At 37.5% G+C, this 23,713-nt stretch overlaps 1 protein-coding gene across 1 annotated transcript; it reads right to left on the minus strand.

Moving 5' to 3' along the window:
- Positions 1–823: 823 nt before the first annotated feature.
- On the minus strand, positions 824–23,414 carry PP2A-4 (protein phosphatase 2A-4). Its single transcript, XM_006842708.4, has 11 exons — positions 23,181–23,414; positions 13,780–13,836; positions 8,901–8,984; positions 7,522–7,593; positions 6,392–6,463; positions 5,980–6,020; positions 3,319–3,385; positions 1,914–2,105; positions 1,730–1,819; positions 1,539–1,646; positions 824–1,398 (listed from the first exon to the last, which is right to left on the minus strand). Exons 1-11 carry the CDS (start codon positions 23,268–23,270, stop codon positions 1,333–1,335), a joined length of 939 nt encoding a protein of 312 aa, XP_006842771.1. The 5' UTR covers positions 23,271–23,414; the 3' UTR covers positions 824–1,332.
- Between the last annotated feature and the right edge of the window lie 299 nt (positions 23,415–23,713).

Below are 23,713 nucleotides of genomic sequence, written 5' to 3' on the forward strand. Positions count from 1 at the left end.
CAACTTTAATTGTTGTATTAACATATCATGTTTGTTTTTCTCGTTAATTTCTTTCGTGCCATTCTTGTGGTAAGGGTCCTTTTGACTCTTAGATGATGTATTTGGCATTGATGGTGCAATAATATTGTCAATGTTTTTCCAAAACATAAAAAAAAATAAAAAAATGAACATCCCAAATTTTACGTGATTTAGATTTGTAAAAAAATATTAAAATTAAAATTCCAAATATAGTCGTGACTGTCAGATTAATCCAGACTCAATCTAAACCATTGGGCTTATACTATTCAAGCCCGTGGGCTGACAGGATCTTTGACCATTAACTAGTGTATAAGCATATGGTTAGCTAAACGTCGAGACACGGCAATTTTTATTTTAAACAATCTCTTATGTTAATTTTCATGCATACTAGAAAGCACAATTTTTTGGTGCGAGTGAAGATGACACTAGGAAAACAACATGAAAAGAAATGCCACAGCCCTATGCACTGCAAAATAGTAAAATACATTATATTGTGGCATCAGCCTTATTTCTCTAAAAGGGTCCCATCCATTACAAGCATGAACCATGAAGCATTGTCCAAGAATGATCACATAAAAAGGATTCAAATGAAAAAAAAAAAAAAAAAACAGCGTATTAAACAAACATCTAAACTTACAAGGATTCAGCCTTGGGCCCGATTGGTTAAGGACTTGCAAAATTACATCCACAGTTTGAATCCTACAGCTGAACTACCAAAAAATAATGATAATAATATTTATTATCAAGCCTTTGCAAAACGCAATGTTCAGGTCCCGGAAATTAACCATTAATATAATCCAAAGAATTAAGAAAATCCCAATAATATTGCCAATGCACATACAGCTGACTGTGTTGAAGATGAGAAAAGCATTAAAAGTAATCTACGGTTACAGGAAGAATCGGAAGGCAAGAGAAAGGCTATCACTTAAATAAACACTCGAATTAGCCTGTTAATAGAAACAAGAGAAAGAAGACAGAAATTTAACAAAAAAATATAATTCCTCCCTCTACAAACACAAAAGAAGTAAGTTTCATAGAAATGATACATGCTGATGCACCCCTTACTCTCAGCAGCTCCCCACCCAGAGGACTAAAGTTTTGACTGCAAATAAATGGAGGAGCCTCCCTAAAAATCTGCCCATGTTACATGCTTTCTCCCGCCCCACCCAAAAAGCCCAACAAATGGCTCGAGAATTCATAAATGTAAATCCAATACTTAGATGACCTATCTCAAATATTACCTGAATTCCCCAGCATCGAACAACACTTGCTATGAGAAAATCAGCAAGACCAACATCCCTTAACCTGGCTTCTTCATAAGAAGTAATCCGGCGTTCTCCGGGTCACATCTGGCTCTCCACGCCTTGGAGCTGGTTCAAACTGTGGAGCCAACAGAAAATCACATAAGTTTAGGGTCCTAATTGTTCGATCCAATATACAGAGAGAGACCAAGATGATAAGTGTATTGAAAGAAAGTATTCAACTCTCTGAAGAACCAGGGGAATGGGATCTCAGCTGACCTGAATGAATGTATGCCCCTTGCAGTCGTCAACTTCCAAGATGGATGCCATGTTCCCACAACGGTAGCAATAATTTGGTGCACTAAATATGGTTACAACCTTTTGTTCCTGCAAGAAAGAAATAAAACTCTGATAATCCCTCCTAGTTCACTTTGTTCCTATGATCTAGCCTGAGAAGATAGAAAGCTTACATGGCCCCAATTGAACCCTTCCATAACAAGCTGATGAGCTCTGGCGATCAGCTTCAGGTTGTTGGTATGATTGAATTGCTCAGAGATATCCTTTATTAATTAGTACTAGCATGTTAGATGTTACAACAATACAATAGGTGAACCAGAGAACCACACCTTGAGCATGCAAAACAGAATTGCATACCTGGCCAAAGGTATAGCCAGCTCCACGAGGAGAGATGCCCCACCCACAGCGATCATCGGGATCAGACCATAAGAGATCACACATGGGGCCTTCATGGGGCACTTCTTGAACACGATCAAAGTTCCTTATGTTATCAAGGGTCTCAATGGACGGCGATAAACCACCGTGCAAGCAAAATATCTCAGATTCAACCTGTTCAGAAATTCAACAGAAGAGCAAAAATTCAGAAGTCACCCGATTTATATTCAAATTTTCCTAGCAGAAAACCTCTGTTAACTAGAACCATGAGCAGAAGAAGACAGGGAACTCTAAAAGAGAGCATTCCTTTAGAATTCATATGAATCAATATAAAAGCAAGTGAACTTTATGTCTTGAATGTTGAACCAAAATATAGTTCTTTTGAAAAAAGAAAACAATGAGAGCTGAGTTCTAGTTTATTACTTTGTCCACTAAGAAACTAAAGCAAGATAGAAACAGGGGCAAAACAGGGCAATCTGTGAAATTATTAAAGATGGGTCATGTACAATTTTGCATGAGATGAGATACACAAATAGAGGCCACCATCACAATTTTCAAGCGGATCCATGATCGCCATTTTTGGGTGAGTTCCATACCACCATGTTACAACATCACAAATACACCGTATTACAAGAGATATAATGAATATCTTGTGGAGGATCCAACATCACCATTTTATAGGTGGGGATAACATGACAAATATATACCACTATGAGAGTTATAATGAACATTTTGACAGCATAAAACCTATGAGACCCTAAACATATTTACAGCAGGAGACCTACCAGTTCTAAACTATTAGTCCCTAAGCATCATTATCCTTCAAGAACATTCCATATCCCCAGAATTTGTAACAAAAACCTGAAGCTACTTCAACTATTATAGAAAGGAGAAAAATATTACTATGAACAGATTTCTCATGACACTAGAAACTGCTTATGATATTTTACAGTACAATAATACTATTGAGCACCATAAGATGGAAGAGTTGTTTCAAGATTTCCCGATAGTTTTTTTGTTCCCAGCACTAAACATGCATTGTACATGTGAATTCCTCATAACAGACAAAGCAGATTGCACCATCAAGGACAAATTTTTAATAACTCCATGAGTATCCAAATCACTTCAAATAAAACGCCAGAACAAGCAACAAAAGGTTGTGCCTACGCCAATACCAAAAACGAATACACACAAGAATAGGTGAAATGAGGAAGAGCATATGGCAAACAATATTTAAAACAGTAGCCAAAACAATTCGCATCATCAACAAACAAGAAACACCGACAAAAATGATACAAGTGATAGGAAAATAATTGCATGAAACTTTCACCAAAATCAACATATAAAAACAACACCCTGTACAAATTAACAGATTTTGCATTCTCACCAGGGCTGTTAAAGGGAAGTAGTCAAAAAGGTCAGTGAAAATCTTCCAGACATTTGCATTCCCATACCTGGAAAGTGTATAAAGATTAACAAAGATCCACCAAAACCACAAAGAAAAAGGAAAGTAACCGTGAAAGAAAGATTTACATAAGCAAACATGACTATCCAGATTAAAATAAGCCGTTCAATGTTCTCATAGTTCAGAGGCTGATCTATAAGGGACAGAAATAGAGAGCATAATAAGATTAAAGTCAGAATAATTTAATGTCAGTGCTCTCTGATACCATGATATCGGATCCATCACAAAAGATGGGAAGAGATCAATTTCAGACAAGTATCAAATGCTGCATGGGACCAAAACTTAAAGGACAAGGATATATTTTATCATTAAATAACAAGATCTATTGCTACAAATAATCAGCATGTAGCAAATTACTAGGATATCCTTAAATGGAGCAAATCCAAGTTGATGTCACACTAGAAACAAGCAATCAGACTATATTTTCTTTCTTTATTTGTTATTCTGACAGGAGAAACTAAAACTTAGAGAAGAGAGCAGAGACTAAAACTTCAAAGTGGGAGAGCACCCAATATGGCAACAATAGAATAAATGTCAAGCAGAAGTATTACAGCATCATTGCTATTATTGTCATTATAGAAAAATATAATCTTCACTATCCTATTTGTTATATTTCTTTAGTTATCCTAAAACATTGAGGGAATAAGCATCAAACATTGAATCGAATGTGTAAGGAAATTTTCGTCATTTCCTCAGATTTCTTCATTTATTTATACCATACCTGTCAGGGAAATGGCGAATTGGCGACCTGTCAAATCCGGTCTGGGCCCCTAGACTGACTAGCCCATCGAACACAGTGGACTGAAGGAGGAGCTGGTCCAATGTCTTTGACCGGACAGTCCACCGGTCAAGGGCCAAAATTGGCCAGGCCTGGTGGGGGAGAAAAAAGGTCATTTTTACCTTTGTTTTCCATTTTTTAATTAAAAAAGTATGTAAGGGTATCCTTGGCACTTTGGGTTTGTATTGGGGCATTTTGCTAAACGAAAGGTTAGTGTTTTTGGGGAGGGGATAAAAAAACACTTTTAAGAGAGAAAGATATGGCAATTTTCTCTTTCCCTTTAACTTAAAAAAAGGAGGCATCGAGTGGAAACCAGGGCACTTTTATATCAAAATCAGGCCAAAATGACAAACTATTCAACCCCCTAGTGCTTGCCATTTATTTAAGTAACCTTTTTTTTTTAGTTTGAAAAAGCAAAAAACAAAAAATGAATTTTTTTCAGTTCTTTGGTTTCAGGCTTCTACAGAAAATTTGATGTGCATTTCTTTATATTTTTGGTTTGATTTTAGACAGGTTTTTTTCATTTGCCCTTAAAAAATTAGAAGCGAAAAATGCAAAAAAAGAGAAGGGGGGGCATTTTTTTTCCTGTATTTTCAGTTTCGATTTTTGAAGGACTTTAAAATTAGTATGAGCTCGTAAAAAGCAACTGAAAATGAAAAAAAACAGAATAAAAAGAAATTTATTTCCTACAATTTCTTCTTCACCTTTTTGGTTTTAAATTTTAAGGCGACTTTAAAATTAGTAAGAACTGATAAAAAGCAACTCAAAAAGCAAAAAAAAAAAAAAAAGAGGTCATTTCATAGTATTTTTTTTTTGGCCTTTTCAGTTTTAAATTTTATGAGCATTAATACAATTGTGCCAATGTTGATTGCGGACTTTTGACTTACGCCTTCAATACTTAGTCGATGTATTTGTTACGTATTTGATGTTTCTCAATGTTAATCAATAGAGTCAATATATTTGTTACGTATTTGATGTTTCTCAATGTTAATCAATAGAGTATGGAATCTACTGACTTATGGCTGATGTTGATGGTTATTTTTCATTCTAATGCATCTTTCATGTTTTTCCAGATTTTTTCCATTTTTTAGTTTTTTTTCCTTAAGTTCCCGCTTTTTTCCTTTTTTTCCTCTTCTTTTTTTAAAAAAAAAATTAAATTGACCAACCTGTCAGACCAGTTCCCTCACCAGTTCAGTCGAAATAAAACTGCTGAAAACTATACCCGATAGAGATTTCCTACTCCCGTAGAGTATACAATTCATTTACTTCCTCGAGCAAAACACACACTAGAGATACTTCTTGGATCTCAAATTTTGGGGATATAATCTTGACAACCCATAGAATAATTTCAGCAAAACAATTCCCAAATAAGCTCTCTATGTACTAGAAAAAACCTTATGCCTCAAGATTGAATAAAGACGGTCCAACTTTTTATCAAAACATATTCCAACACCACCCAACCCAATGGTACTCAGATGACCAGCATCTAAAAAAAAATGTTCCAATTCTAACAAAGATGCAGTGAGCATATCAGTTCTAATTTCTCATGGAAGTACAGAAAGTACATTTATTGAAGAATCAGAAAGAATAGCTAGAATAGTGTGATATAGTCATTCAGGTTCAAGAATCAAGAAAGCATGAATTAAGGTACCATGAAGAGAAACCAAATTGTCAAAGATATCTTCAAGTTTATCCGGCAATACGCCCATCATTTTTATATAGGTTCTGATATGAAGCTTCAATGACATACAGTAAGACGAGAGCTGAAATTGCAAAAGAACAAGATAAGACTGTAAGAAACTCACTTCCTTAGGCATTCATCATAAAATCCATAAACTTGAGTAATCTGCAAAAGAATAAAGTCCCATTCTGTCAAGTATTCCAGAGGCATAGCAATCTGGAAGCTACTCCAGAAACCAGAATTTTCGGCACTTGGAAATGTAAACAATCCACCTGGCAAAAATAATGAATACTCCCAAAACCAATTTGGTGAAAAGAAGACAATAAATAGAGGGTTTTTTATCAACATAAACGAACATATAAAGTGAAATATAACAAAATGCATCCTACATGTTTCACTTGAAAATTACAGGAATCAGACCCTAAAATATAAGTAGAATGGCCCTTGCGGTATTAGGAAACATCCATCCAATAACGAAGGAAAAAGAAAAACAGGAACCAAAATAATAAAGTGCTACTTGAAGTAGAGAAGTGCACCTGGCGACTCTCATGATTCCCTCTAAGTATAGTGATCCGATGAGAATAACGCACCTTAAGGGCCACTAATAACTGCACATGAAGATTCAAGTCAAATGCAACACAAGAAGTTCAACTGACAGTCAATAAAAGCAAACCTAGTGTAATACATTCTTTCCCAAACAGTAAATGCCATTTTCTTCAAGATAAATCATTGGAAGGGACATGTCTAAAGCCCAAAAAGTATCAAACGCTTGAATCACCAAATGAATACTCATATATACATACATACATAACACCTAGATCAGAACGTCCAAAAATGGAAGGTCCATCTCACACAAAACTTCCGCCGCCCCCCCCCCCCCACACACACACACACACACACACACACACACACATATATATATCAGAACGTCACTCTTGGGCAGGATCCTTTTCAGGTAGTTTGAGGTTGTAAATTCAACTTTTATTTTTTAGATCTGATGAGTAGAGAACATCCCCAATGTTTGGGATCCAAATAATCCCCCCAAAGTAGGGTTTTTGCCTGAGGCGGCATGTAATCTCTTATGCATACAACGAACTCAAAGAAAAGATCAATGGGACAAATGTCAACATTGACAAAAAACAAATGAGAAAAAATGAAATAAAACATGCAGAAACAAAGGAGACAAGGGGACGAACGAAAGAAAGATTTCGCTAAGCATTCTGAATTTCTAAGGTAAATTTGTCACAAGAAGACAGCTGAAAACACCACATGAAGTGCTGACAATAATTTAGAATTAATCGTAACTTAATTTAAATTTCTCCAACTTTAATTGACAATAACCTGGTACTAAGGCAACAACCTGCTCTTCAGAGTACGTGCTCCCACTCCCATCAACATTTACAACAAAAGCTCCTAGTTGTTTCTCAAAACTGACATGGTTACAAGTTACAAATTTCAACCATCATCCATAAAAAGTAATTATTTGGGAAGTTGCAGAACCTATTATATTTTAAGATGAGATTAAGACCAAAAGTAGTATCATAGCAGAACCACATCCTTAATACACATGCACAGCCCATTATAAGATGCACAATCTATTTGTACTGCACTGTCCTTTATCAATTATTCACACATAACAGGTCAGGGCAGTACAGTTCATACTCACCGTTACAGTCTCCACTGAATAATACCCACGATCCACATAATCGCCCATAAAAAGGTAATTTGTATCTGGACACTACAAACAGATATAGAAAGATTAGATATCACAAAGAACTTCCAGGATAAGCCAATATCAAATTGTAGTAGAAGTTGCAGCACACAACAAAGAATAGTATAAAGTCATTAAAGCAATGGACCTCAACGAGAGCGACAAAATCCGTCAATCAATATCTTGTAAATAGCAATAAATTTAAAATAAAATATTAGATTTTCGAGGTATTCCAAAATTTCCTACATCTTACTGCACATGCTCTACATTAAATGGACAAAGTGGGATTGTAAGCCAAGTATATCAGTATTGTGATGATTGAGAAAAAAAGGCATACCGAAATCATAGATGAAGAGTAACATAGAAGAAGGTTGAAAATATAAAAGCCTAATTAAACTCAAGAATGAATTGATATAACAAAACAAATAGTAACAGAAAAAAAAAATGAGAACTAAATAATTTTAGATTTCTTCTTCCAACTTATGCAAATTGGTTCAGCTACACAACCATATCAAATTAATTCAAATAGCAAAATGTACTGCCATACAGATAAAAAAATCCCAAATGGCCCCATAATTTTATCTGAAACAGAATCTTCAGAAGATATAACAATTTATCTGTAAGCTACTAGTATCCGAAACCCTCCAGCTGGCTCAAGACATTTTTATTTTTGTTATGCTATGACAGAACAGACTGAGAACCTGATACTTCTGTAAGGAAAAAAAGACTCACATGCATACACAATGTAAATATGAATATGCAGGTATTAGCAGTAAACTCTGACTTGGTACATATGAATATCCAGGCCACACCCACCAGAGTTTATAATGTACTTCGAGTTTTGTTGCCATTTGCCAAATGCCAATTTGAATTTATTTTTATGTTTTTTATGTGAATGTAATGAAAGACAATGTCTGTGATTATTTATTTTTTAAGTTTCAGTGGTTTTGGAGCGATAGGACTGCCCTAAGGACTCCCTAAACCCTGCCCTAAGAACTCCCTGGGACCTAAACTCATTTGCAGTTGGCAGGCCGGCCCTTGTTCCTATGCAGGGGGGGCACTGCCCAGGCAGCCAGGCCCCCAAAATGCCTGGGCACCTCCAAGTTTTTCAACATTGGTCAGAGTGTGTGAAACGATGTATATTAGGACTACACAAGGAAAACCCACTACTTTACTTAAGGTAGGTTTTAGATCTCCAAAAACTCAGTCCATATCCTCAATGACAATTCGCAAGCCATATATTTGAGTGGGCAGCTTGTTCATTATTATTAAAATATGTACTAAAAGAGTCAGAACAAAATAAACAGAAATGTCACTGCAGTGGGAACAGATACCTTCCCTCCAATACGAAAAAGTTCTGCAAGATCATGAAACTGGCCATGAATGTCACCGCATATAGTTACCGGGCTTTTCACTGGCTGTAAAACAGGGAAACAACAAAATTCACATAGAACTCATACCGTCTGATGCATAGCCAGATCTATGGTTATAACAAAATGCAAAGTTGTTATCATAATTGTACAATCAACAGAAAAATAAACAAATCGGAGGCACAACACAGGTAACCACATTACGTATGAAACTGGCAGGTTATACATGCTCAAAACTAAAAAGACAAACAAACAAGCAACTGTGCAAGTACGGTGGTGCCTCAGAGGGCCATAAGTCACTCCCCCCATCCCCTCCTTTGGAAGCATATTATCCAAGCCAAATATGGTCTCGAATATAATGGGTGGTTGCCTCGCTCCCCTATTCTTGAGCCTCCAGGGCTTGGAAGTCCATTGCTTCGACTAAATCTGCCTTTAAGGCCTCCACTAGATTCAAGATAGAAAATGGACTTAGAATCAGATTCTGGAAAGATCTTTGGATTGGGGACCTTGGACCTTATTTGCCTTCCCTCTTTCTCTTAGCTGCCAATCAAGAACCCTCATAGCTCATTACGTAGAACACAGGGGCTCTTCTCTGTCTGGGAACCGACTTCAGAAGGAACCTTCTTGACTCTCAATTGCCTACCTTTAACTCCCTTCTCCAATTGCTGACTGCTATATTCTCTTTACTCTCAAGAGAAGACTCTCTCATTGGGTCCCCCAACCCCTCGGGCATCTTCTTTGTTTCCTCTTTTTACTCTTCCCCTCCCTAATTTGAATCCCTCCCCTCTCCTCAATAAAATTTGGTCCTTTCCCATCCCCTATAAAGTCCAGGCCATCCCCTATAAAGTCCAGGCCTTTCTTTGGATCTCTTGAAGGCAGCACTTCAACTTCGGAAGAACTCCAGAAGAGAGGAATCTACCTTCCTAACCGATGTATTATGTGCCTTCAGGAAGAATAATCAATCCCTCACCTTTTCATTCATTGTCCTTTCTCCTCAGATTCATTCATCTCTCTGATCTCCCTTTGGGCTAGTAGCATTCCCGCATTTTCTCACTTCTCGCTTTCACAACTTAGAGGTAGCTGGCAAAGTTTGCTGGCACTACATTCCCCTTCACCCATTGTCTGAGCCCTATGGCATCGTCCCCCACAGGGGGCCCTCAAACTTAACACAGATGGTGCATCTTTCAGTAACCCCTGGACCTTTAGGGTAAAGGGGTACCTAGCAAACTCCAATGAAATTTTCCTCTTTTTCTCGGGGCCTCTTGGAATTTTAGATTCCACCACTACCGAGGCTCGGGCTCTGTTGGAAGGGCATAAGAAGACTATCCGATTTCGCACACATTTCTCTGGTATTCAAGTGGAGTGTGACTCAAGTAACATCATCAGATGGGCTTCTAACCTCATACGGCCCCCTTGGCAGCTGACTTCCACCTTTGAACTTATTGCTCTTATATGGAGTGACATGCCAACTGTGACCTTCACACACATTTAGGAGGGCCAACTCAGTAGCTGATGCCCTTGCTAAGGAAGGAGCTCGCAACACCTTCCCTACTCTTTTTTTCTCACAATAGGTGCGCTAAAAATCCCTAGCCCCTCTCTTTGCAACCTGCTTCCCTCTTCTCTCCTTTTCTCTATGCTTCCTTTCTCTCTCTTGTCTTTCCCCTGTCTTAGGTAGTCCAAAAAAACAGGATGGGCAAAAGGAAAAAAAGAGAGAAAAAAGAGGAGAAAATTGGAATATGAAGAAAATAGAAAGAACATATGTATATGTATATTATATGCTGGAATAGACACTCTCTCCCTCCCCCTTCTTTTCTATATCCGGTGTTTTGGCTCCATCTCTCCTCTTTTCTTTCTCTCTTTGACTCTCTCTACTCTTAACAAATTCTCCCCCTTTCATCATCTTTTGTCTCTCTGCTCTACCCCATCTCTTCCTCTTCATTCTCTCTGGCCTCTTTATTCTACCCCTTCTCTCCTCCTATACTCTCTCAGCTCTATCCTCACCTGTTGTTTCTCTCTCTCCTAGTTAGAGCCCTTTCCTGTGGCTCGATTTCCCCCCTTTTCTTCTCCTCTTCTACTTTCACGTCGGAGTACCACTCCCTCTTTCCCCTTCTCTATTCTTTTCTTCCTGCAATTTACCTCTAAGGGATGTATTCTTGCACGGGAAGGCCAGAAGAGGTTCTCAGCATCATATTCTCATCCGTTTCGCCCACGGAAGCTAGCTTTCCAACAGATCTCGCAACTGGGCATCTTCGACCTCTCGCAGTTCAGCGATGGAATCTGCTGCCTACTTTTTTCTCTGGGCTCTTTTTCTCTTCTCTGGACTCTCTCCACTTATCGTTCTATAGGCCTTCTAGTATACCATTTCTCTTCTTGATGATCTTCGCTCCTCTTTTTTTGGCACTTTTCTTATCTGTAGCCTTTTTTTACTTTTTGTTATTTTCCTTTTTGAGTTCTTTCTTGTACTTCTTTTCCCCCTCGGTAATCTGAGCACCCGTTTTGTGGGCTGCCGTTTTTACCACACCTTGTCTTTTTGTAGTCTTTCATTTTTATTTAACAAAGTTAACCAGTTTCATAAAAACAAGCAACTGTGCAAGTCAACCTCTGAGTAAAAGTTTCCATTTGATATCAACAAGGAAGGATGTCCCTCGTAGCATCTAAAATAGAATAAATTCTGACTACATTTTCCAGAATCTGAGGCTTAGTACCAAAGAATCCAGAACCACATATGTAATCCCTTGCAATAATGAGATCCCTCTAATCTCAGAAAAATGAAAGAGAAACAGTGTTACTATCCTTCTCTGGCCCAGCAGGAATCACAGGTTCAGTCGAAGCAGGAACAAGCAGGGAGCAGGGATCCCTCATGATTAAAGTGAAGTCAGCAAATATTATCTAATGGGCCAAAGAAGGGGATGCTTACCTTGACGATTTGATAGAATCTTTGTCAGGATTCTAGAGTGAGCCTCAAAAAGTAACAGTTTCTTTCAAACACATACGAAGACAATCAAAAGAATATGCAGATGCATTGGCAAGAGAAAGGATATAGAGAACCACATTGTAAGTAAATCGAGTAAACAACTGACCTAAACTCACTGTCTATACATCAATTCTGTGCAGCTTGGTTCATATTTTGTCCATTATGCTCAGCCCTTTGCAGCCCCCATACTCAATTTTCTAAAATCTTGTACACTAAATTAACCAACACTAACTTACCAAATATTCAACCAATTTACCCTCATTTTGCTTTTATACGCTCCTTTGAAAAACAGCCGCACAATTCAAAGGGTTCGATAATAATTTGGAGGTCCAATTTGTTGAAAAAATGTCAGAGAACAAAATTTTAACGTGCAAAACTTCCGATCAATGTAGTGCATAAAGAAAAGGAAGTATCATTAGTTCCAAATTCCCGCCTATAGGAGAAAATAACTGACATGGAAGAACACGTCTCAGTCACTTCAGAATATGAACTCCACAGGAACAAATCAAGATAGCAACAATGATAAACTAAGAATTTGGCCATAGTTGATTATAGACACTCTTTCCGACTGCGGGCGGTGTACAGAACAGACTAGACCACTCTTTCCTATTGCGAGGGGAGTACAAGAAACAAACCTTGCTCCAGTCCACTCTCATTGAAGATGGGATACGAGCACTACTCTATTGCCTGCTCCGTATACGGATACGGACTATAACACTCAAGCTGGGTACGGAGTACGGGGAGGTATTTGACTGTATACCGAAAAGGAGTAATGAATATTTAAAATAGTTTAAAGACTTTGGGAGTTATATAGTGCAAATAGATTCTATCGTAAACTTCACTAATCTAAATTTCACATACCCATTGATATGAGCACCTTGTATCACCAAAACAGATGAAAGGAAATTAAATATATTTAACAAATAAATTTCTCCAATGTGAGAAAAATAATTGTCCCTCAGCAAATTTATATGACCATAAAACCTGTGACAAGCTAGGCTAAGGTTAATGCAAGCACAATTACGACTTCCAATGCAATAAAAACTAAAACATTTAGGAGCCATAACATTGAGTAGAAATGGCACCCTCAAGAAATTCAAGGCCATGCATAAGATATACGTTTCCACATAATTGATCATGCTAAAACCACCAGGAGAGGTAGATAACTTAAATGACCTTAGCATACACGATATTCACTTGTGAAGCATGCACAGTTCAAAACTTAAAGCGATAGGGTTTGGATCACTACTTGGCAGAGAAGTTACAAATAGTAGTATAATCATACCCCAAAAAGATTGCACTGATTAAAAGTCAATGTGCGAATAAAATTTAAAAATAACGCATAAAATCTAAAACTGCATTGCAATGGAATAAATATTCAAAATACATTAAATTTTTTAGATTCCACCAAAAAGCTGCTGAAAAAATGACCATGAGGCCTAACCACTTTATATGACTCAATCCATACAATATGATTATTCAGAATATAGAAGTCTATATTTTCAATTTTAGTCCATATCAGGTACCGTGCTTCTAATTATACTGGTGATATAAGTGGCACCAAAAACTTTAAGACTTTCTTGGACCATATTGCAGATCCCCAATAAAATCATACAAATCATAAAAGCAAGACCTGAGGAATAAAGATCATATGTAATACAAATTAAATGTACCAATCGATTATATACTTGTATGAAACACCCAAATTCTCAAGCAACTAAACACGCAACTCCAAATACGGACCAATAAAATGACAAATAATAGACAACAGTAAATAACATCACGAGCACTCTTTAAGCCCAAACATGATAAGTGGAATAAAAGGAAAAAGTTATTGTTTCTCATAGAAGAGAATGAAAAATGTTGTACCTGGACATTGCTTTCTTCCATCAATATCTCCTTGGCCTTTTCACATAACACTCTTACCTGCATCAAAACATAACGTTGCACAACCCTTCAATTCGACACCCATGTATATCTTTCACTGGCACAGTTGCATCTGAATTCTGAAATCGCTAAGGTTAAACAAAAAAGAAAATGGAAAAAACTGCATCTTCTACATTCGCACCCTATAAATATTGGTTTTAGGTAACGAGGAACTCATTATCGTTTATATCCATTTCCCTTATTCTTTCATTTCTCTAATAGTCAAGAAGTAATATAAGGGAAGAAATATGCCAAACATTTGAGCACCAGTAACTTAGTCACAGTATGGAAATCAACCATGGACAAAATAGACAAAAAAGCTTTCTTAAAAAAAAAAAAAAACAGACAAAAAAGTGACCCCATCACCTTAATCTATAATACCATTTCAGTGAATTGAAAGTGACAATCATCAAACAAAAATTACATAATGCATGAAAATCTCTCCAGCTTGGAATTGTATATATGAAAATCTCTTTCTATGTGATTTGCATCTATCATTTGCTTCCATAATGAACTTCTTTCTGAAATTGCATTAGTAAAAAAATATTCAAAACAAAAGATGACATCTGATTCCTAGTAAATCTCAATTTTGTGACTATAACAAAAGTCCCCCTGCAAAATAGCCACTAATATGTTTTCGACAACTAAAGACTTGTAATAAATTTTACAAATGCCATTTCTTACTACGAATTTCATGTCAGTAATTCTTTGGGCCAAGAAGCTGGGGTTTTGTGGGGTCCCTCCAGCCCCTTACTTTCACTAAGAAAGTGGAGGGGTGCAATGATTTAGGTTTACAATTTTGGAGTACAAGATGTACCTGTTTCACTCAAGACATTACAATACTCAAGTTAAGGGTGTGGGCACATCAGCAATTTGTTTGAATGCTTACTTATTTCTACATACAACAGCTCTTTGCCATTACTTCGAGGAGAAGCGGAGTTGGACTTGATGGTGTGTCTCACTCTCCAAGTACGATTCCCCACCAGACTTTTAATGGTGCACGGCCCATCCTTGAATACACACATTTCCATTCCACTCAAATCACTTGTGTTCCATAGGGCGGCATTCTTCTCAGAACAGTTTCTTCACCCACTATAGGGTTGGCCTCAGGTTAGATATCAAAGGTCAAGCCTCCAAAGGATATATTTTGCTTATTACACTACTTACATGGGTACCTAACAAAAAGATGATCATGGCTCTCCAAGTTTTGCATGCAACAGATGCATAATTGCATGTGGATGCACCGTTTTTTACACCATGCCTATTGTGGGCAATTTGAATTAGTAGGCAACCCATGTAAAAACCATGACACCCTAGAGTGTGTGGAGGCCTTCACAATTTCCCAGAGCCTTTGTCTAGGATGAGGTCCTTCTCGATGTGATAAGCGCACGGTTTCTAATTTCCGTAAGGGTGGCTTCTTCACCCTTAAGCACTTCAGTCTAATTCGGTCACACTTAAGATGAATATATATATAACTTATGCATCAAAAGTATGATGGGCCCCAGGTAATGTCAACAAAATTGATGAGCTTTCCTAAATTCTTTTTTTTTTTTAGAATGAGCTCTCCTAAATTCTTTATTAGAATAATGTCAATAGATTCCCAACAAACGTAACTATTTACTGACGCAAGCCAATAAATTCCTATCATCAAATAGCTCATCTCAATCCATTCATCCGCATTTTAGGAACAAGTTAAAATGACAGCTAACTTGACAAACTAATTGAGTCTCGAGATAGACCACAGCCATGAATGGAAACAAAATTTTCATTTTGCTACATCTTATCATTTTTCTAAGTATTGAAAAAGAACAGAAACATAGGTAGAAACACATTAAACTGAATATGCATGTGGACACCATTCAGATATATCAGGTGTCCTATGCATGAAATTAATTTATAGAGGGTGAAGTCCTCAACTAGAACTTATCACAAAAAATATAAACAATTGTCAGCAGACTCAGCATCAATATACATGCAACATCTATATACATGCAACAATGTTCTCACACCCTTCGCGAAATAATGTGATAAAAGAGAAGACCTTAGGTGTTACTCGAACGCAAGATATCAAATTTAATACCATACAAAGAGTGTCTTCCTACATTAAACCAATTTCCAAGGTGCATACCTGATATATCTATAGTTCAATGACGTCCTTGTTTGTTGTTCAAAATTTCGAAGATAGGTATACACAACCATGCTACTTTTTCTGAACTAACTATGCTTAGAGGGCTGATGAATCCATGCTATCAAATGAACATCCATGAAAGAACATGACCTAAGAAATCTTTTACAACCATTCCACACATACTTCAGCAGAAGCTATGACAAGAAATACCAGCCTCTTGCTTCTGGATGACACAACATGAGTACAATATAACAACCACGAGAGATTCAAAATTAGAAATCTTAAGAATCCCTTGATAAACTACTTGGTACCACCTTAAAATTGCATAAATAAGTGTATGAATAAATTCCCAACTAGCCTCATAACAAGTAGTCATAGAGGACACAAATGAAGTGCCTGGCCAGTGTTAGCACCGGGGGAAAGTGCTCAGTGTCAGGTTTATACATCAGGAAAAAGAGCCTCTATTATAGAAAGGTTGTAGCAAAGTAAAAAAATTGACAACTGCATTAGTATAATCATAATATGTATTCACCAGAAACAAAATGGTAACAGATAGGTAACAAGGTGGGAGACATGCTGACATAAAACCATCTATCATTTATGACTACAGAATCCTTAATAGTTATATCCCAAGGCTCAGGCACCATGTTTGAGAGAGAGCGAGAGAGAAGGGAGGAGGGGGGGCTCGCATCGAACACTCAGAGATTATCTTCTTATACGTAAAGAGAGAGCATATGGTTCTATGTGTGTGTGTGAGAGAGAGTGAGAGGGGGGCCTCACATCGAACACTTGGAGACCATCTTCGTTTTCTTCTTCTTGTAGGTAGACAGAGAGTACATGGAGGTCATCTTCTTCTTATATGAGAGCATATAGGTCTATGTGTGTGTGAGAGAGAGAGGCCTCACATCGAACACTTGGAGGCCATCTTCAATTTCCTCTTCTTCTTGTAGGTAGAGAGCACATGGATCAATGAGCAAGAGAGAGAAGGGCCTTAATCAATTTTATAGGCCTTAACTACTGTTTATTATATTTAAGGGGGCTTTTTTATTTTTTCAAGCAGGTGGCACTATGCGCATAGGGTTTTGGGAGTCTAGAATCCCCCCAAAAAAACCTTTTCCCCCTTTTTTAGGGGGGGAAAAGTATTTTTTTTCCCTTGGCCGAAGGCATGTTTCCACCCTCAGCCAAGTTGCATCGAAGTGCCGCCTAGGTGTTTTTAAAGCCTAGTTGCCTAGCAGTGAGGTGCCGACTTTTTGAAGCTTGCCCCTAACCTACCATGTACTTTCTATATCTACACACCACCTCTATCTCTCTCTAGCCTCCTATATGCCTAGCCTCTCACTCTCTTTTCCCACCCCAATACTTTCTATCCCGAGAGACCTACATTATATATTCTCACTCTAGATACTGCCAATCATTCACTGTATGCATCCGAACTCTCCCCCCCCCCCCCCCCTTCTGTAGCCATTGCATAGTTCAGCTCCAAATTCCTTTCAGAAAGAGTATGCTTTTGAGATCCCCACTTGATCAAGAAGTTCACGAGCCTCCCTCCAATTGATATTTATAAACTTTATGAACGGATAGATAAAACACAAGACAACATCTGATATCTTATAACAACCTTTGTGCCCAATAACCCTTTTTGACATCGGAGGCAATTGAAAGGGTTCTAAGGCAGATAGCTTGGAAGATAAAAATAGCATCCCCATACCATGTTTGCTCTACCAAATGATGAACACAAAAGAATCAATTATAGCAGCGTTTTAAAAATCGGATCGGTGGAGGGAATCGTCCACCACCGACGTCAATCCGGATTGGTTGGATAGGGGCCAGATTGGGGATTTGGCATTTTTTCTTTCAAAGGACAATTAGCATATATAATCTATATTTCATACTTTTACCATGTTAAACGTGAAACGGCGTACTGGTTGTACCATGGGATAGGTTTTTCAAGATCACAAGATCAAATCTTACCCTATTTTAATGTTTACCTTAAAAAATTATTTTTCGTTTAAAAAATGCTTGTCGTAGGGATCAAACTGTGAACCCCATGAGTGACATTAAGAAGCACTAACCACAAAAGTTGTTTAACCGTTTCTATAGAAGTAGTACATATTAAATATATATATATATATATATATATATATATATATATATATATATATATATATATATATATATATATATATTCATAAAACGCTGATACAGGCCAAGATCGAATCACCCATGCATGATTCCTAATCCAGATAAGCGATTTTAGGTTGGGATTGGCTATTGTTTAAACCAGTGGTTTAAAAAACGTATCAGTGCCTCGGATCGGGCACCACAAAAAGCCATCTGGATGGGTGAATCGGCGATCCGGATTGGAAATCGGCCAAATCGGCCTTAGAAAAAATCCAAATAAATTATTAAAATTCATTATAAATGTTGGTTTTTAGGAATCCAATAAGAAATGAGGGTACTACCATATTAACTTTCATTTTTTTTTAAATATGAGAATCTTAAGATGTTCTTTCCCTGTATGAACTTATGTTAACCATTAAATTAACATCAAATAGAAGAAAAATTATAGAATTATAGTGGATGAAATATATAATCATACATGGGCTACAATAAAGAATGGTTTAAATCGATGATTATGGTTTAAATCTGTTAAAAAAAAAAAAAAAATTTACAACCTAACTAACTACAATCCAAAATTATTACAACCTAACTAACTATAATACTATATACTAAAATTGAAATTGTTGGTTTACATTTTATCGGTATTTTATTACACAAATAATAGCAAATCCAAAACATCTTATAAGATCATCTAACTTAAAATGTATTATTGACAACTGTAAGGAAACAAAATACATTACATAATTTATAATGCAAATAAATTAAAATAAAAGATTTGGTTGTCAATGTAGAATTAAATTCTAAAGTGGCATGAGTTAGTGTTATTTTTCACTCTTAAAATATCCTCTAAACTAATATTTGTTAATATTCAATAAACTAGAACTAATATTATTTCTTGTTTTTCTAATATCCTATGAGATAGTACTAATTTTTAATCTCAATTAACTACTCAATTAATTATTAATTATATAATAAAATAATCCCGTGAGATAATAGCCTAATAGAATTTTTATGTTTTATTTGGGTAGGTAAATTTAAATTTTTTTGGTGAAAGATAGGGGTGGTGAGCACCTAATTATTAGTTCTAATAATTTTTTCCTTTTTTAATCATATAATTTAATTACTACCATCGGACGTACAGTCTTCTTATTCATGATGGGCATACACCGTCGGGGGTACACAGTCGGGGTACAAAATCGTGGACTAATATGTTAAAACTTAAAACCTAAAAGGAAAGAGACGTGGGATTAAAGCACATGAACCCTCATGTAAGTTGAATAAAGCAAAGGTACATATATAATTATCCCACATCGAAAAGATGTAGGATGAAAGGGTTGTATAAAATAAGCAAGACAACAAGCTTTATAAACGGCGGATGCTAGTACGCTACGTGGAAGTGAAGTGGGTAAGTCAGTATGCTAACGTAAGCATGACACAAGAAGGTGGGGGCATATAATTTGAATTTTTAATTGAAAAATAAAAAAACACTGAAAAAAAGTTATTACCTAATTGAAAAATAAAAAGAATTGAAAACACTGTAGCGACACGTGAAGGATGATGTCACGGGGCGTGAGTTACTGTAGCGACACACGAATCATGACGTCACTAGGTGATTCACTGTTCCGAATTGCCCGGTCCTCTCTAGACACGGGCGTTTTAGCATTATTTGGTAGAACCGGTATGGGGATGCCGATTCCTGTATCGAACAGGGCGAGTCCGATTCGACTCGACGAGTTTTCAAACACTGGGTTTAAACACAATTTCACAGTAATTATCACCTATTGTACATTCTTCATACATCAATATAATAGGCAGGATACCCACTCAATCCCCTCGCTAGCTTAGAAGGGAGAGAGAAAAAAAAAAAAGGATATCAAGGGCCATGAAGCTTACTGAAACAGGAAGCAAAATATCCCAAAAACCTGAGACTGAAGCAAAAGAGTTGAAAGAATTCATAGACGTTGTTAAACCTTGAGATAATCCGGCACAAAGAGCATGGTCCATATCAAACATCAAAACTTCATGGTTTTAGTTTCTTGTGAAGTAAAACACAAAGTCCACATCTCGGAGGCCATTAGAAATTCCCAATTGCATAAATTTGGGACGTTATAATATGGCTCATGACCCAACCCCACATCATCAAGAGGCAATCATCGACACCAAAAAGAACATATGAGTTATTATCCTTCGCAAAATACCAGGCTACACCGTAAAAGCAAGTCATTGTTTGCTTCTTCACCGTAAGGTCGAAATAAACGCAAGATCCAAGATCTCTACCTAAATCATCTCGGTAATCTACCTCGAACATTTTCTTCCCTCCATGTTGGATGGCGAAGAGCTAAAAACAACATTCTTTTGATTATAGGGGAACTGAAGGGCAGGTAGCCATGGACCATATAGCCCAATTGGGCCTGTTGCTCTAGAGAGAGAAAGATTTGTCTTTTTGAGAGAAAAAATAAGAGCCTTGGAGATTATGATGGCAAAAAGTGGCCAATTTATTGAGAGTTAGGCTTCGATGGGTGGCAGATGAAACTGTGACCGCAAACAAGCCATCAATTTTGAATGTGATATAGCATGTTGGGTCTTGGATTCATGGGATTGGGAAGAAAGAGATATTCTAGTATCTATTCATGGGCAGATTGGAAACAAAGGAAAGTAGCTTTGTTATCAGTTTTTGAGGGACATTGAGGACAAGAATGGGACCAACATCTAGAGAGAGACAAGCTGAGTTTTTGAGGGCTCGTGGAGCATAACCATGACGTGTCTATAGATGGGATGGTTAAAAAGAGAGAGGCGGATTCCAAAAAAAGAAAGTATAGGGGAGATTAGAGAGAGGGACTGTGGGCAAGGGCATTATCCACCCTAAAGGGTGTTGGGGTGGTTAGATGCATGCAAAATGGGGTCTATGATAGGCTTCTTATCGGGTATGGTCAACCCGACCTGATCTAAATTTGGACCCTCAAAGTGGACCTATGAGGTTTGATTTAAGTCCAATAGATCCAATCCCATCCAGGTCTAGGCCTAGATAGGTCCATGTTATCCAGATCCTCCTCCACATCTAGCTAGACCGACCCATGTGTGTAGGACCCTAAACTATCCTGGCCAGATTCCAAGTATGGCTAGGCCAACCGTGTGTGTAGGTAACAGTATAACAAGGTCAGATTCCAAGTCTGGCTAGACCAACTGTGTGTGTAGAAGGTAACCTTGGCCATGCGCTCTTAAATGGCAGAGCCAACCCAAAACCACTCAATTAAATGCAATTAGTGAAAATCCAACAGATGGCCATCTGCATCTTGAAAAATATGTAAATTAATTTTCACTTGCAGGCAAACAAGGGGTAACCAAGTAACCAACCAAACATGACGATGTGAAGTGAGTGATATTTAGGCATTCAAAATGTGCAACCAAATTGACATCCCACTGCAACACCCAAAATAGCTCTTAGGAGTAATCCAAATTGACCCACAAAGGGAGAAAAAAAAAATCTAGCATTTTTAATAATCTCATGAGCTCCATTAAAGACAAAATCACTTCTTCAAGGGATTCAAACACACAAGCTAATTCGTCTATCTTTGTTGAGCTCCTCCAGAATCAAGGGAAGAAGACCATCCAATTCTCTCTCCTCTCTATGTTGCTCAAACCAAAGCCCCAAAAAAAAAAAAATTATAGGAAGCAATACAATAAAAAGGTGAAAAAAGATAATCAAAGTCCCATCCCCACACCAAAACAAGAAGTCCTTCCTATCCTCTATACCATACATGATACCTTCATAAACTACACTCAGGCATAGCACAAAAAATTCCCACGCCAAAGCTATGGTCACTCATATCTGCTATCATATACATGATACCAACCTAAACTTTTCCCAGGCATGTCAGGGGAATTCCCAAGCCCAATATTGTGCTCTGCTATACCTTACTAGATTCCCCATTTCTAGAACAAACCCAATGAGCCAAACATCCTCCCTAAAGCACAAATGCCTTTGCTCATGTTTTTTGCATAAGCCAAAGTATATTCCTCGGGAGATGATTGCAACATGCCAACTGAAACCTAGTGTGTGGCATATGCAGCTAAAAAGAAACAATATTTTACCGCAAAATGTGGAAAACCATAATAAACACAGAGAGAAAAGAAGAATAGAAGGAAATAGTAAATGCAAACATCAAGAATTTAGTTTTATAGAGTAACTTTAAAAGCATCACAGAAAAGCACTGCTGTTTCAGCAACAATTGTATATCATAAGAACTATATATTCATCATGGGGGATCCACGATAGAATACTATGCATATGATAAAGTCGATTCATTTATCAGGAAGCTTTCAGCAATAAGCAAAATAAGTAAACTAATACAATGGATTCCATCAGTTATATTTATGGTTTGCGAATTCCTTGGAAATAAGATATCGCACTCAGATGTCAGATGAATAATACAATGGTAATGTGTCAAAGTATTCAACCACTCACCCCGCCATAAAGAGTCACTAACCCCAATGTGCATTCTAGCTAGAACGAATGTATACCCCAAAAGAAGATACCTTTTCAATATTAAGATGCATATCACTGCTTTTAGAATTGATCCATGAGGACCAGGAAATTACAACATACAGTAGTTAAAACCCAGCAGTTTCACAGAGAAAAACAAACCTATAAGGCAAAATCACACGACAAAAACGCTTGATCTCACAAAAGCTCCCAAAAACACCAACAATCAAAATACTCCACAGAAAAGAGAGAACAAAAGAACGAAAGAGGGAGAGAGAGGGAAAGAGGAGAGAAAGTAAGGAAAAAGAAACGATTTGAAACGAGATGTGATGCACAAATGAGAGACCTAGTCGAAGCTCCCCCATTCAAACCCCAAACAAGGAATAGCAGACAAAAAGTACCGGATCAAGGCCAACGCTACTCACTCCATCCCATTACAACTCAAACTACGAAACAGAATTCCAAATCCACTCGGATCCAGCGAAAAGAAGGCACCAACACCAGAGAGAAAAGAAAAGCAACCCTCTTTCCAAAAGAAAACCTAGGTTTTCCACATGAGAGAAAGCACCTCAACAAAACAGTGGATTCATGGAGAAAGTGAGCGAAGAAAACCTCTTGCTCTGAGAGAGGCTTGCACTGCATGAGCTGCGAAATCTGGGCGTCGAGGTTGCCATGGGAGTTGGACACCGGATCCACGCTCATCTTACTCCTGTGATGCCCTCTCCCCTCCAAAAATTCTCTCTCTCTCTTCCCTCTCTCTCTCTACTCTATGCGTGTCTGGTTTTGGGGAGGAAGAGTTGAGGAGGTGGTGGTGGAGGTGGTGGTGCGCCCGAGACCAAACCCTCGTTCGGTGTTTCGATCGCGCTTTTATAAATAATAACAATACACTTAGATGAGAGAGAGAGAGACAGAGAGAGAGAGGAGTAGAAATAATAACAACATAGATGAGAGAGAGAGAGAGAGAGAGAGAGAGAGAGAGAGGAGTAGAAATTGGTGCGCTTTACATTAGTCCATTTTGCATAGAATTTAATTTAATTTTTAATATGATAATTTGATATGATTGTGGACTGCGCCTTCTTTTGGGTCTTTTCGCTTTAACTTCAGGCTCCCGCCCTACCGAGTTTTTCTTTGGCTTCTCCACCAGA

The sequence above is a fragment of the Amborella trichopoda genome, chromosome 3 (assembly GCF_054954075.1).
Source record: "Amborella trichopoda isolate Santa Cruz 75 chromosome 3, AtrichopodaSantaCruz75HAP2 v2.0, whole genome shotgun sequence".
Taxonomy (NCBI): Eukaryota; Viridiplantae; Streptophyta; class Magnoliopsida; order Amborellales; family Amborellaceae; genus Amborella; species Amborella trichopoda.

Coding starts and splice junctions, on each gene's coding strand:
- PP2A-4 (XM_006842708.4), bottom strand. CDS start 23,270: ATGAGCGTGGATCCGGTGTCCAACTCCCATGGCAACCTCGACGCCCAG. Junction 7,594..8,900: donor TTTTTCGTATTGGAGGGAAG/GTATCTGTTCCC, acceptor ATCTGTTTGTAG/TGTCCAGATACAAATTACCT. Junction 3,386..5,979: donor TATGATGAATGCCTAAGGAA/GTGAGTTTCTTA, acceptor TACACTTTCCAG/GTATGGGAATGCAAATGTCT.